The sequence below is a fragment of the Schistocerca americana genome, chromosome 2 (genome assembly GCF_021461395.2).
Source record: "Schistocerca americana isolate TAMUIC-IGC-003095 chromosome 2, iqSchAmer2.1, whole genome shotgun sequence".
NCBI classification, from domain to species: Eukaryota; Metazoa; Arthropoda; class Insecta; order Orthoptera; family Acrididae; genus Schistocerca; species Schistocerca americana.
Window position 1 is genome coordinate 861,334,544 of NC_060120.1, and position 14,310 is coordinate 861,348,853.

At 39.8% G+C, this 14,310-nt stretch overlaps 1 protein-coding gene across 5 annotated transcripts in view; it reads left to right on the forward strand.

The window, feature by feature from the left end:
• The window catches only part of LOC124595675 (microsomal triacylglycerol transfer protein), a 202,154-nt gene extending 190,373 nt beyond the window's left edge, over positions 1–11,781 (forward strand). For all 5 annotated transcript variants that reach the window (XM_047134532.1, XM_047134530.1, XM_047134531.1 and 2 more), the window contains 3 exons: positions 7,765–7,919; positions 10,851–11,018; positions 11,367–11,781. In XM_047134532.1, the coding sequence (XP_046990488.1) occupies positions 7,765–7,919; positions 10,851–11,018; positions 11,367–11,511 (468 nt within the window). In that variant the 3' untranslated portion in view covers positions 11,512–11,781. The remainder of the gene's footprint in view (positions 1–7,764; positions 7,920–10,850; positions 11,019–11,366) is intronic.
• The last annotated feature ends 2,529 nt before the right edge of the window (positions 11,782–14,310 follow it).

The following is a 14,310-nucleotide window of genomic DNA, read 5'->3' on the forward strand; positions in this document are numbered from 1 at the left end:
CTCACTCAGTCATTTTTCATTTAAAGTTGGAAACAAACATCAGTCTTCAAATGTCAAGTCCAGTGAACACACTTTCTTTCAGTATTGCTTCTGACAGATGAGGAAACTTATCACAGAGATCTCAATTTTTGGGCAAGGCTTGCACAAACTGTTTCATTAGTCCAAAATTAATGTGTGGATGTGGTAACAGAATTTTATTTTGCTCCACCAAGAGGTTCTTGAAAAAAAAAAAAAAAAGAGGAGAAGACAAAGAGCTTGTCACATCAGTTAACGACATTTGCTAACTACTGCAACCACCAGCACTGAAATTTCAAATTCATGTTGCTGTTGTTGTAGTCTACAGTCTTAAGTGGTTTGATGCAGATTTCAACACCAGACTATCCCGTGCAAGTTTCATCATCTTCGAATAACTACTGCAACTTGAATTAGCTTATTACATTCATCCGTTGATCCCTCCTCTACAATTTTTACTCCCCACACTTCCATCCAATATCACACGGACAGTTTCTTCAATCCTCAGAATGTGTCCAGTCAGCCGATTCCTGCTTTTAGTTGAGTTGTGCAATGAAGTTTTTTTCTCCTTCATTGGATTCAGTACCTCTTCATTAATTATTTGATCTACCCACCTAACCTTCAGCATTCTTCTGTACAACCACGACATATTGAAAGCATTCATTCTCTTCTTGTGTAAACTATTTATAGTCCACATTCTCTTCCTGTAAAAGGCTACACTCCACATGAGAAGTCTTCTGAACTTTCTAATTTACATTCAAAGTTAACAAATCTCTCTCAGAATTTTAATTCCTTTTCTCAATTTCTCCTTTGTTTCCTTTATTGTTTGCTTAATATACAGATTGAATAACATTAGGGATAGCCTACAATCTTGTCACACTTCCTTACTTTCATGTTCTTAGCCAGTTAAAACTGCAGTCAAATTTCAGAACAATATGTATTTAACCATTTGTTCCCTGTTCTCGTATCACTGCCACCCTCTCAATTACAAAGAATGTATTCCAATCAACATTGTCAAAAACTTTCTGTAAGTCTATAAATGTAGGTTTTCCATTCTTCAGTCTACCTTCTAATATAAGTCATACGGTCAGTATCGCCTTGTATGTTCTTACAATTCTCCGGAACACATGATGACAAAGAGGGAGGGGTGGCTCATTGCAAAGTAAAAAACCATGGCTCAACCTAGTATGGCTGATATGAAGACGGTGGAGGATGGTAGATTCCCACTGGGAGAGGCAGAGGGAAGATCGCCATGTGGTGGGAGTCTCCCTGATCGGACGAAGTTTATTAGACAGTGAGGTAGTCTCCCAAGAGGCGACCCATGACTGTAAAAAGGGATTTGCTGTAAAGCCACAAATCTGCCACTGCAGATGTCACAGAGACTGGGTGGGGTAGATGGCTGCCCCACCAACCAGACAATCAGCAAAGCCCCACCGACCAGACAATCAGCAAGTTCATTTCCCAAGATATCTACATGGCTGTTAACCCAAAGGAAATCAACTGAACAAGTGGCATCACTAAGAAGATCATGGATGGCAAAGATCAAAAAGGTGGTAGGAAAAACAGTGAGTGATAGCTTGAAGGCCAGTCATTGAATCTGTACATAACAAAACTTGGATGATCGAAGAGTGTTTAATAAAGCAGAGGGCCTGGTAGGTGCCCATCAATTCTGCAGTAAATACCCCACGCATGGAGAAAAACATGGTGTTCTGTGCCAACAGATGACGTAAAGGCATATCCAACATGATGGGCAGATTTAGAGCCATTGGTGTGTGTTAAAAAACAATGCCATCCTAAAACTCTTGTAAGAGCAATTGGAACATTTGGACTCTGGGGCGAAGTAACTGACCGGGGTCGGGAGAGAATGTGGGAAACAGGGCAAGGAGGGGAGAAAGAAACTGTGGCAGACAGAATCAAGGTGGAGTCCAACCAGTACACCCACACAAAGGCAGGCAGCAGGTGGGTTATGGCCCAGAGTCACAAAAAGAATAAAATAGGAGGGGTGAGCAGGGGAAGAGCAGATATTGATGGCATAGGAAACCAGGAACTGGAACCACTGAACTGAAAGCAGAGGGATTCTAGTGTCAACCAGAAGATTATCGAGAAGGCTAGTGCAAAGGAAACTGGTGGCTAAAAGGATAACACGACGATGAAACGGGTCCAAGAGGAGCAGTGTGGAAGGGGCAGCTAATCTACAAAATTGACAACCATAGTCCAGGTGAGACAGAACTAATTCCCAGTAAAGATGGAAAAGGGTTGAACAATCCACACACCAAGAGGTGTGTGCAAGGAAGCAAAGGACATTGAGGTTACAAAAGCCGCCAACTGTCAAATAACGTATATGGGGAACCAGATAAGCTTGTTGTCAAAAAGAAGTCTGAGAAATGGTACTTACACATACAGAGAGGGATGATCAATGGTCTGGCAGAGGCCACAAGTCCAATCAGAGCAGTTGATCAATTGTAGACTGTCCCTCCCGAAAGCCACACTGGTAAGCAGATAAAAGGTCCCGAGATTCGAGTATCCAATTAGGCCAATAAGCGACCATCCATTCTAGTAATTTGGAGGAGACATTGGTCAGGCTGAATGGTCGGTAACTATCAAGGGATGACAGATCCTTGTTGGGATTAAGGACAGGAGCATAGTGCTGTCTCACCACTGAGAGGCGAAAATGCCTTAGAGCCAAATACAGATAACCACCTGAAGGATATATTGTTGCTGCAGAGGATTGAGGTGTTGAAGCAATTGGTTATGAACAGAATCAGAGCCAGGTGCTGAACTGTAGGAAGAAGAGAAGGTCAGGAGCATCTCCCATTCAGTAAAAGGTTCATTGTAGGATTGCACCTCACAGGTGTAAAGCATAAGTGGAAAGATTCAGTCCACTGTTTCTGGAGGAGGAAGGCAGCTGATAGGAGGCTGATGCAGATGCAGTTGCAAAATAGGTCGCGAGGTGTTGTGCGAGAAGTAATGGATCTGTACAAAGGCCACCTGGAAGGGCAAGGCCCGGAATGGAAGTCTGCCACTGACAGCCTTGTAGGATACCGTGTAGCCCACACCCATGATGAAGGGAGAGAAGGAGCTAGAGAACAGACAAAATGTTTCCAAATCTACTTGCTCTGTTTGAGTAAGTAAGGAGCTTTGACTAAAGATGTTTAAAGGTAGTAAGACCAGGAGAGGTTGAGTGCCACTTGAGGCATTGGAAGATGTGACAATGATCGTGGAAGGTGGTAGCAATGGCCATCTTCCACCACAGAACTGGCCAATGGTGAATGGGCCCCATCAAGCAGTGAACAGCAATGCCAGCAGCTTGGATTATCATATCAAACAGATCATGGAAGACTTCATTAATATAACCTGACAAATAAGGTGGAAACACAACCTGGGCCAATCGGCATGATGGAAACCCCAGCGGGAGGCAGGAAGGAAACGAGAGAATTAATGAGAACTGGTCACTATCACAGAGGTCATCATGTGGTGACCAGTGTAAGGTAGGAAGAAAATGGAGAGGAAGAAAGCTAAAGACCAATGGCAAAGAAAGTGCCATATGTGACACTAAAATAAGTAGGAGAAACATCATAAACAAGGTGCAAGTCATGGTGTGAGAAATTGGTCAATGAGAAGCCCCTGACTAGACAAAAAAGCACTGCCCCACAAAGGATGATGGACATTAAAACATTAAAATCTCTGAGGTGGAGGAAGGGAGGGGGAGTTGCTAAAGGAGCGCACTTAGTGCAGCTGGTGTAGGTGACCTTGACAATGGAGATAGAGATTACAGACTGTCTCTGCAGAGTCCAAACAATGCTTCCAATGTGGTATGAAGTGGGATCCATTTACTATAACATCCATACAGACCAATGTGAGCACACCACTGGAAGACCCTCAAAGGCCCAACCTCGTTCTGACAGAAAGCACGCAACCTGTGAAAGGTGATTATCAGTAAAACGAGATTCCTGGAGAATGACAAAAGTTGCCAAGTAAAAGGCAATAAAGGATTGTAACTCTTGAAGGTGATGGTAATATCCATTATAGTTCCATCGGATAAGCCCTGACCAGGTATCTCAATCGGAGGCAAATGGACTGGAGCCAGTCATGCTGCTGAATCACACGCTGTCACCAACGAGGATGGAGTGACATCCATAAATAAGATGCCAGACTCAAGTTCAGGTTGCGAGGGGGAGTGGCACCTTTGTGGGGGGGTTTCCTTCTCCTAAGATTTATATTTCTTTTCCTTCTCTTTCATAGGTTAATGAGAGCAGGGCATCGTGGGAGAGCAGGCTTTCTCAAGATCCAGAACCAAAAGTTAGTGGGCAACCTTGGTGCGCACTGACTGTGTGTCCTGTGGCAAAGTTGTGGTTAGAGGCCTCTGGCCTGACAGACACTGGGGAGAGGGCTCCCAGGTGCTGAAGAAGGGGGCACTTTGACTGACAAGGGGAAGAGAGGGGGATGGAACTGAGGTAACAAAGAGGGAGAAGGGGGGAAGAATGTAAGAGAGGCAAAGGGTGAAGATGATCATTTTTCTGATAAGCCTCAGTATAAAATGAACAATCAAGTGACTTATATTCCTTTAACTTCTTTTCCTTCTTAAAATCAGGGCAATCTAGTGAGCGTGGAGAGTGATGGTCGTGACAATTAACACACACAGGAGGTGGAACACAGGGGTTCCATTCATGGAGTGGGTGTCCATATTCACCGCGTAGAGGGTGCACAGTACATTGGGAAGATGTGTGCCCAAAACTCAAGCACCAAAAACGCCCCATGTGTGGCAGGACATACGGCTTCACGTCACACCAATAACACATAACCTTGACCTTCTATGGGAGAGTATCTCCCTCCAATGCCAGAATAAATGAAAATAAATGTGTGGTGTAATGGCTGGCAGTTATATCTCAACATCAGTAAGTGTAACCTACTGCATGTAAAAGGCGGAAATCCCTATTAATATATGAGTACAAAATAAATGCCCAGTCTTTGGAAGTGATAACATCCATCAAATATCTGGGTGTGACTATTCAAAATGATCTAAAATAGAATGATCAGATTACACAAGTAACGGGCAAGGCAAACTCTAGATTGTATTTTATTGGTAGAATCCGGAAGCGATGCAGTCCTTCAACAAAGGAAATAGTTTACAATACGTTAGTTCGTCCAGTCTTGGAGTGTTGTTTGTCTGTATGGGACCCTTACCAGTTGCATCCGATTCAAGAGATTGAGAATGTCCAAAGAAGAGCGGCAAGGTTAATGACTGGTACATTTAGCCATTGCGAGAGCATTACAAATCTCACAGAAAGTTTGAAGTGGGACACACTTGCAGATAGACGGCACACTAAATGGAAGGGGCTGCTCACTAAATTCCGAAATCCGATCTTCACTGAGGATGTAGAGCATATATTACTACCACCAACTTTCAAATCGCGCAATGATCATCATTCAAAGATAAGGCAAATGAGAGCTCGTAATGAGGCGTTCAGACAGTCGTTTATCCCTCGCGCGATCCGCGAGTGGAACAGAGGGGGGGAAAGATGACTTTGGCACGAATTGTGTCCTCTGGCACACACCTCTTGGTGGCTAGCGGAGTACATACATAGATGTAGATGTAGAATTTGAGACAATAAGAAATTGTTGAGAGTTTCAGAGTGAACATTAGTTGATGATTAACTGCAGCAGGGGAAAGGCATACACTAGAACACAAATGGATAGTGTGAGAGATGTAATAGTGATTGCATCAGATGATCAAATTGGTAAAAAGACAAGGCATAGTAGAAATCCTACAGCACTGGAGTTACTGAATTAAGGTTATGAAGGGGGGGAAAAAAAAGGCTAGGTACAAAACAAAGAAGCTGAAAGGTGGAGGGAGTATACAGAGGATCTGTAAAAGGGAAACAAGCTTGAGAACAACATTAAGAAAGAGAAGAGGAAGTAGGTGAAGATTAGATAGGAAACATACCTTGAAACGAATGTGACACAACACTGAAATATCTAAGTTCTTGGAGTTGGTGACATTCTCTTAAAATTATTGAGATCCTTGGGAGAGCCAGCAATGATGAAATCAAGGTATATGAGAAATGCAAAACACTGTCTTTGTAATAATTCCAACATGAAAGAAAGCAAGTGCTGATAGATGTGAATATTACAGAACTTATTTCAGGTGTTGGCAGATGACTCTCACCAAATTATCCTCTGGAATTGGAGCCCCTCAGTTAGTGTTGCATTGGTTATGGAAACCTTGACCCTGTCTCTACACCGACCAGGGTCTACACAACTTCCCTACCATCTGTCTGGTCTTTCGTCCAGTTTTGTTTCCCCTTTTCTTGTGTTTTTTCCCCTGGTGTTGTCCTCATTGTGTTGTGATCATGGTAGTCTGTGGGAATCATGAGGGGCCAGTGGCAATGCTACTGCCCCACTGCACTTAGCATTTATGGTGCACACCCACTCTCCCCATTTCCCCCCACCCCTATTCTGTTCTTTCCACTTCCCACTACGGACATTTCTTTTACCTCTTTTTTTGCCCATTTTCCCTCTCCCTGGAATGAACTGTGCTGTTTGTGTCACCCCTCCCTTGATTTCTGACACTGTTGGTCTTGGAACTGATAAACTCGTTGTTTGGTCCTCACACTCAATCTATCAACCATCAACTTTTCCAGATCCTGTTTCCTTAATTTCCTACCTTTTTACAATTTATTTAGTTTTAATCTAAGTTCATAACCAATAAATTATAGTCATAGTCCACATCTGCCCTTGGAAATGTCTTAAAGTTAAAAATCTGTTTTTGAAATCTGCCTTACTATTATAAATCAATTTGAAACCTTCCAGTACCTCCAGGTCTCTTTCACATATACAACCTACATACTGTATATGATTCTTAAAACAAGTGTTAGCAGTGATTGATTTATGCTCTGTGTAAAATTCTACTATGTGTGTTCTTCTCTCATTCCTTTACCCCAGTTCATATTGTCCTAGAATTCCTGTCTCCCATTATCAGACTCACTCCTGTGTTACCATTATTGAATTCCTTTTTATCACTCTGTCCTCACCTGATTAGGTCCTGTTCTTCTTGACCCTACACTTCATTAATTTTCACCGTATCTAAATTCAGTCATCTGTTTCTCTTTTTAAATTCTCTAATTCACCTAACCAATTAAGGGATCTAACATTTCACACTCTGACCCATAGAATACCAGTTTTGTTTCCTCCTGAGTTGTCCCTGTCTTGAGATCCAAATGGGGAGACTATTTTACTTCCAGAATACATTACCCAAGAGAAAGCCATTATTTGCAATACCAGAACAGCAGTGCCACATTGGCTAACGTTACTAGGCCAGACCAGTAATCCAGATTGTTGCCCTGCTACTACTGAAAAGGCTGCTTTGCCCTTTTTAGGAACTACGTGTTTCTCTCTCCTCTCCACAGATATCCTCCCACTGTGGTTGCATCTAAGGTACAGACAGCTATGTGTATTGTTAAGGCTTGCACACCACCATACATAGGAAAGATCCAAGGTTCTTACTAACTGAAATTGCATTAAAAATGCAATATGTTTAAAACTGCTAAAATTGCATTTTTTAAATATTTGGAGTTACTAGTAAAATAGAATGGTGGATCATACAGTTATTTTATCATATTTGGGTTCACTACATTAAAAATCACGGTAAGAAACCACTTTCATTAATGTTTTTCCATTGTTGGCCTGTGTTATGTACACAGTAAAAAGAATTTACCCTTTTTGTGTTAACATTTGACTATCATAAAATTTCAGGCACTAGCACTTTTGCACGACCACTTGCAGTACCTCCCACTCCAACCTGGATTTGTAGCTGAACTAAGTCTAATTGGCGCAGTATCATTTGACCTATCTGGCCAAATTCAGCTCAGTTTGTGGAACAGAAATGCTCATTCCTTGGTGGAAAAGAAGTAAGTAACATCTGTTTTCATCTGTTTACAGTTGTGGGAATGGAAATTAAATTACACACACACACACACACACACACACACACACACACACACACACACACATACGTGCAGTGATATTTTCCTGGCTTTTTATGTTGTGCCTTCTGGCCATGGACAGGGGAGTTGCGTGCAATGCAAGATGACATGGAAGAGCAGACTGGGAGAGGTGATAGAACCAAGGAAGGGCAAGAGTGAAAGTGGGTTTGGGTGTGGGGCAGGTGCTAGTGAAGGGTATTGAGGCCAGAGGTGTATGGGTTCAAAGAATGTGTAGCATGAACAGCTCCCAGCAATGTAATTCAGAGATGCTGTTGGTGTTGGGGAGAATGATCCAGATTTCACAGGTTTCTGCATTTTCATGTTTAAAATATGCACATGATCTTATCTGGTTCCAGATAAGAATATAGCAGAAACTTTTACCAGCTTTTCCTGGCATATCCTTGATAAAGGTTGACCACAGCATGCCAAACTGCATGTGAGCACAATCTACAGGCCACTTGTGGGTTGAGGTTTGACCTTTCTTAACTTTGCTCAATATGTCTCAGAAGTATTTGGCACAGCATGACATTTCATAGAGCTCTGCAGAATGGCATTTTTTGGTTGGCACGACTTCCTTCAGTTCAGCAAAATTGGGATGTCAGCAGTGTTTACCCCTCCCTGCTTGTTCCTAATACAAAAGAAGTTCACAAGTCCTGTGGTTATTTGTGCGAGAAAGGCCGTCTGGTGACCTATCATCACAAGCCTTTAAAAATGAATGGGAATGATAGGAGAGTAGGATAAAAATTCTCAATATCTTTTATGTGGTATACAATTGCATAATAGGCAACATTACACCAACGTGCAAAAATATTTAAAGATTTTGTTAATGGTGAAAGAGCAACAAACTACAACAGCTGATAGGTGGAATTCATTGTTTTGTGTATAATGAAGCACTTTGTGGTACATTTGTATGCATGCAGCACATGCTGGAAATTGGTGGTATGCAGAGCAAATCTTTTGAAGTCACATGCATTACTCCACTGTCAGTTGCAACAGTTTTTGATGGAATTGAATGAAGAGTATAGTGACTTTACATATGAGGGTTATTTGGAAAGTAAGTTCCAAATCGCCATAGCTAATCAAATGTCATGTGAACATTGAAACGTGCAAGCAGACTGACTCTCAGCATGTCTTGCTCGTCAAATGACATCATTTGCATTCACATTGTCACGATGTGCTGCTTACAATGTCAGTTCAGGATGTTTAAACAAATAGTCAGCCCACCAGTTGGGAAATATGATCAGTCATTCAGTTTTTGACAGCAGGAAACTTTGCAGTAGCAGAAATTTGTCGGTGGATAACAGAGATGTGGGGCACCAATGTGATGAGTGACAGCAAGATGTGCAAGAAGGTGAAAGCTGTCACAGACAGATTGGGAAATGTTCATGATAACTGCAGTCAGGCCAACCATCAATGATCTCAGAAGATCTGCTCAAAGTTGTGGATGAAAAGATTTGTGAAGACTGGTTATTCATAATTTCAACTTTAGCATTGAAATTTCCAGATGTGGTAGAACAACTCTGCAGAATAGTGTCTCTGAAAAGTTGCAGATTCACAAATTGTGCACGCGTCAGGTTCCCATGCCACAAACTCAGAAACACAAAATGGAAAGAATGGCTTGTACTCTTGATTTTTTGGACTGAAACAGATCTTACTTTCCAAATAATTGTCATATTAATGCAGTGTATGTTGGCTAACTCAAGAAGCATGCCTGGAATAATTTTTAGATTTAAAACCTGCTATTGTTGAAATTATGAAAAGGAGAGCAGGAATGAAAATTAGAACATCCAGAATTAATTGCAGGCCTCACATTTTAAGCTGACTTGACTGCACACTGTGTACAGTAAGACATTGTGAGATGAGAAACAACTTATTTCTGATTTGATGGAGATACATTTAAAAAGAAAACTGCATTGAGGAAAGGACAAATTCTGACAAAAAACACCATCCATGTCCCTAGGCTCACTTCGGTTAAAGAGAACATGAGTTTTGAAGAATTCATTGTGGCTTTCAAACATTTTGAGGAAACTGCCAGTTGTACATCTCTTTTCAAGCCCATTTGCTCTTTCAGTTGAAAGTGCTCCTGTGCATGTGCAAGTGGAACCAATTGATCTGCAGTGTAATTTCCCTTTAAAAGATGAATTCTCTTACTTTAAAAGTGTCCAGGAGTTATCTGTTGTCCCCCCCCCCCCCTCCCCCAGGAACAATTTAGTCTTCATAACGAGGTTGCAAATGTGAAAATACTTCCATCAATAGATGTGTGTGAAAGGCTATTTTCAATTATGAAACTAAATAAGTAACAATTACATGCCAACCTGAACGCAAACTTACATGAAATATTATGCCTACCCAAATGCTGATAGTTTGTGCAGATAAAATTTTGTTATGTCTTGAGCATGCCAAAAATGTTTAAATAATAATGAAAATTAGTTTTGTTTGTGGTGCACATTCTTGAGACCTGAAATCAAGTTGTATGCAGTATGACTGTATTACTATTTAAATTTGGCACTGTCACAATTTCCTTCTCTTCCCATTCGTCATGCTCAGATAGTGTGGTGTGTCAGTGGGATAAGTGGCTAGCCAGGTGAGAGAGCTATGGCACACAAGCAGGAGCACTGTCAGTGTGCTGAATTCTTGGCTGTCACTGCTCTAGAGCATCACTGCATCAGTTAATTAGAGTTAAAAGTATACCAAATGCCATGCCATAATGTGTCCCCATAAATTCTGTGTTACCAATAGAGGAAGTTTTTCACAAATATTAGCCACTGTATTCAATTTTTTGCTATAACCTGATGTCTGTTTTGTGGAATAATTTTTGTTTTGTTTTGTTTAATTAACTATTACTCTTGATTGCAGTGCTGCACTTGTGCTACAAGGAAGAATGAAAGTTGACACAGAATTTGTTAGGAGCCAAGCAGATTTCACCATATCTACAGAATCAAGCCTAAATCTAGTTTCAGATATTGACTTTTCTAATAACATTGCACTCTGTCTTCAGTTAAAACAGCCAGACTCAAGTGTGAGGTAAGATTTTCACTTCAGTAATTCTTTCCATGCCAAACCCCTAATTGAAAGTAAGGAATTAAATTTTTGAAAAGTAACTTTCAAGTAGATTTGTGATGTTCTTGAAATACAACAAATATATTACTATTTACCGCATTGCATTTTCTTAATGATGTCACAACATTTTACTAAAATATATGCTGATGGGTAATAATCACATTGTGCTTATTTGTCTTTGAAGATAAATGGAAATCTTTAAGGTCACATAGTGTCAATTGGAAGTTGTAAGTCTGTGCTTAATGCAAAATATTTCACAATGTTTAGTCACTGGTGACTTTAAAAAAGAAATTAACTTTTCCTTTGTTTCAGACACAATGTCTTCAAAGTCGAACGTATTCCTGGTAGCAAACACAGGCTACGCAAGTCAAAATACAAGGTTATTCCTGTATCGGGGAGGACATTTGCTCTTAACAGAAAGAACAATGAAATGTGCAGTGCAATATTTGAAAACTGAGTGTTACAATTATGCACAAATGGTTCATAATGTTCCTATGAGACTGAACATTGTATTTTAAAAACAGATCTTTATGCTGCCACACTACTTGGACCATGTTCAAATGTGGTACATACAGAAGCTCTCTCTTAAGTAGCAACATGTTCTGTTGCAATGCCAATGAAGACTGGATGTGATAGCTGTTGATCACTTAACATTTTTATTTATTATTTTGATAATATATCATTTGAAAAGAGTGTATATATTCAATAAAAATATACATGTGTAATATGACTTAGTTTCCTTCATGCACAGCAATGTTTACCATTAGTTTTGATATTACCCATTTCCTTAATGTTATTTTAACAGACTTACACTTGCCGCTTATTGAAGAGACTTCATGAGAAGGTAAAGGGGACTTAAGGTACATCTACACCTGTGTGACTTCTTGTGAGCAGTAGGCGTGTGCAGCCATTGCACAAAGAGGTGAGGAGGTGCATGCACTGGTGCAAAGTGGCACATGCCTCTGCACATGGGGGTGTAGAAGTCTCCTCATGCCAGACAGGGAGACAAGTGCCTCTACTTGCATGTGGGCCAAGCACAGCCACATGGTGACTAGCTACAAGGCTCACAGGTGCACACGCACCTTTAATGTGAGAAATTTATCTCATAAATATGGTGTACATTTTTTAAGAATTTAGACTGAATTTGCTTATTCATTCGCTTTCACTGTTACCTTCAGTTTTGAAATGGAATCGATTTTAAATTGGGTTGTAAAATTATTCCATTGCTGAATAAAAGCTAGTAATAAAGCAACATGGTACAATCACGCATATGCCACAATCTTCTGCACCATTCAGTTCAACAGAGGAAGAGAAGGGTAAGTCCTGAGCACTTAACCAAGAGATAGGCTACAAATCTTGTCAAAGTTCAAATAATATTATGGAATAATATCACATAATACTTCTTTTCCATATTTCCATATAGAAGCTTTTGCCAATAAATTGGCACACACACACACACACACACACACACACACACACACACACACACACAGAAAGAGAGAGAGAGAGAGAGAGAGAGAGAGAGAGAGAGAGAGAGAGAGAGAGAGGGAGGGAGAGAGATTGGTTTATTTTTATCGCCATGCACTAGTTCTACAATTACACTAAAATGTTGTGTCTTTTGTTAATAACTCAAAGAAGATACAAAAAAATGTGTTCACTACATCAAAAACAGATGTGAAAGCAAAACCAAGGTTTGGTTGATCAGGGTGGCGAGTTGACTGGAAAATGTGGAAAACCAAAAATCCTCAGGAATTTTAATTTACTGGAAAAGTCAGGAAAATCTGAGGGGATTCTGAAAGACTCAAGCAATTCTCAATCACTGAGATTATTCTATAGAAACAGTCAATAGTGAAACTGTGTAATGATGGTAGGCAACGAAAATCTTGTAACATCATCTGTCTGTGAAAATTCACAATTCCAGTAACTCCATAATCACAGAGCCCTGAAAGTGTATGTATTTCTCTAATCTGTCAGTAACTAAGCTTCTGCTATACAGTTACACATGTAGCAACTTTCTGTATCACTTTATATTACTTTTAAGAAGCCAGTTTTGCTTCAACTGCAAAATTTAACAATGGAGTTTTGAGGTTTTCATTGCTTACCATTGATAAGAAAAGTTCAGGAAGTGCAATGAATTCTTGTAATGGTTTTTGTCAGATGATGACTACCCTGGCATACTCGCCAACCCCGAGAGTCTACTTTATTTTCTGTAGGTCTTGGACCTCCAATCTGTTTTCCATGGCATGACTGAGAGTCCAATGGTGCATAACAGGTGCATGGAAATTTACAAGGTATCTGTCAGTTCATCATTTGCACCAAAACAAAGATATGTTTTTAATTTTTTAATATACACACCCACTTTGGAATATGTTTTTTTTGCATCAGCACTGAACATTCAGACTTCAGTTCCTTTTTACAAATTTCAATTTCAATGCAAAGCAGTATGTAGCCAACTTTATTGCAAGATCATCCTTTAAATTAACACAGTGATAACTTTTTTGATTCCATATCATTTGCACCTATCACAGGCAATATGAATGATTAAAAAGGTTCAAAGGAAGTCAATGGCCACATTGTGAGATCTGTTTTGAAACATGATACGTTATTGGTATTAAATTCTACTCATGTATATTTCCAGACGTTCAGAGTGAGTTCCTGCAAGGATTTCTTGGTCACCTGAGGTTATCACTCAGTGACATGACATGGACAGAGTGATGACAGACGATGATAATGAGAAATTTCCATAGCAAGGACATATAGCTTACATAATATACAGCAATCTAAAAAAAATGTTATTTTCACAGCTACAATTACCCTGATGTGTATTATTCTATATTGATTTTAGACCCAGTTTAACAATTCTGAATTATAAAATATTTGCAGATTGTATATAATATCTAGTATGAATATTCTCAGTGTAAATAAAGTTATAATAAAACATGATATAACATGTTATAAAAATGATTTCTTGAGTAACAACTAAATCACCAGTTTCATCTACATCTTTATTTCAATCCTAGCCGAACATGGAATAATCGCTAATAACTGACTTTACAACTTCAAATCATGTAAGGACATGAAACCTAGTTAGTTAAGCTTATTTTCAAATGCAGCAAAAATTATATCAGGGAAATTTCGACATGAAAAAACCTGCAAACCTCTGAGAAATATTTTGACAAAACAATCACTACTCTGTTGATGAGGAATGGCATACTTTTAAGTCCATTTAAAATTGAAATATTTCTCTGGTCAACAG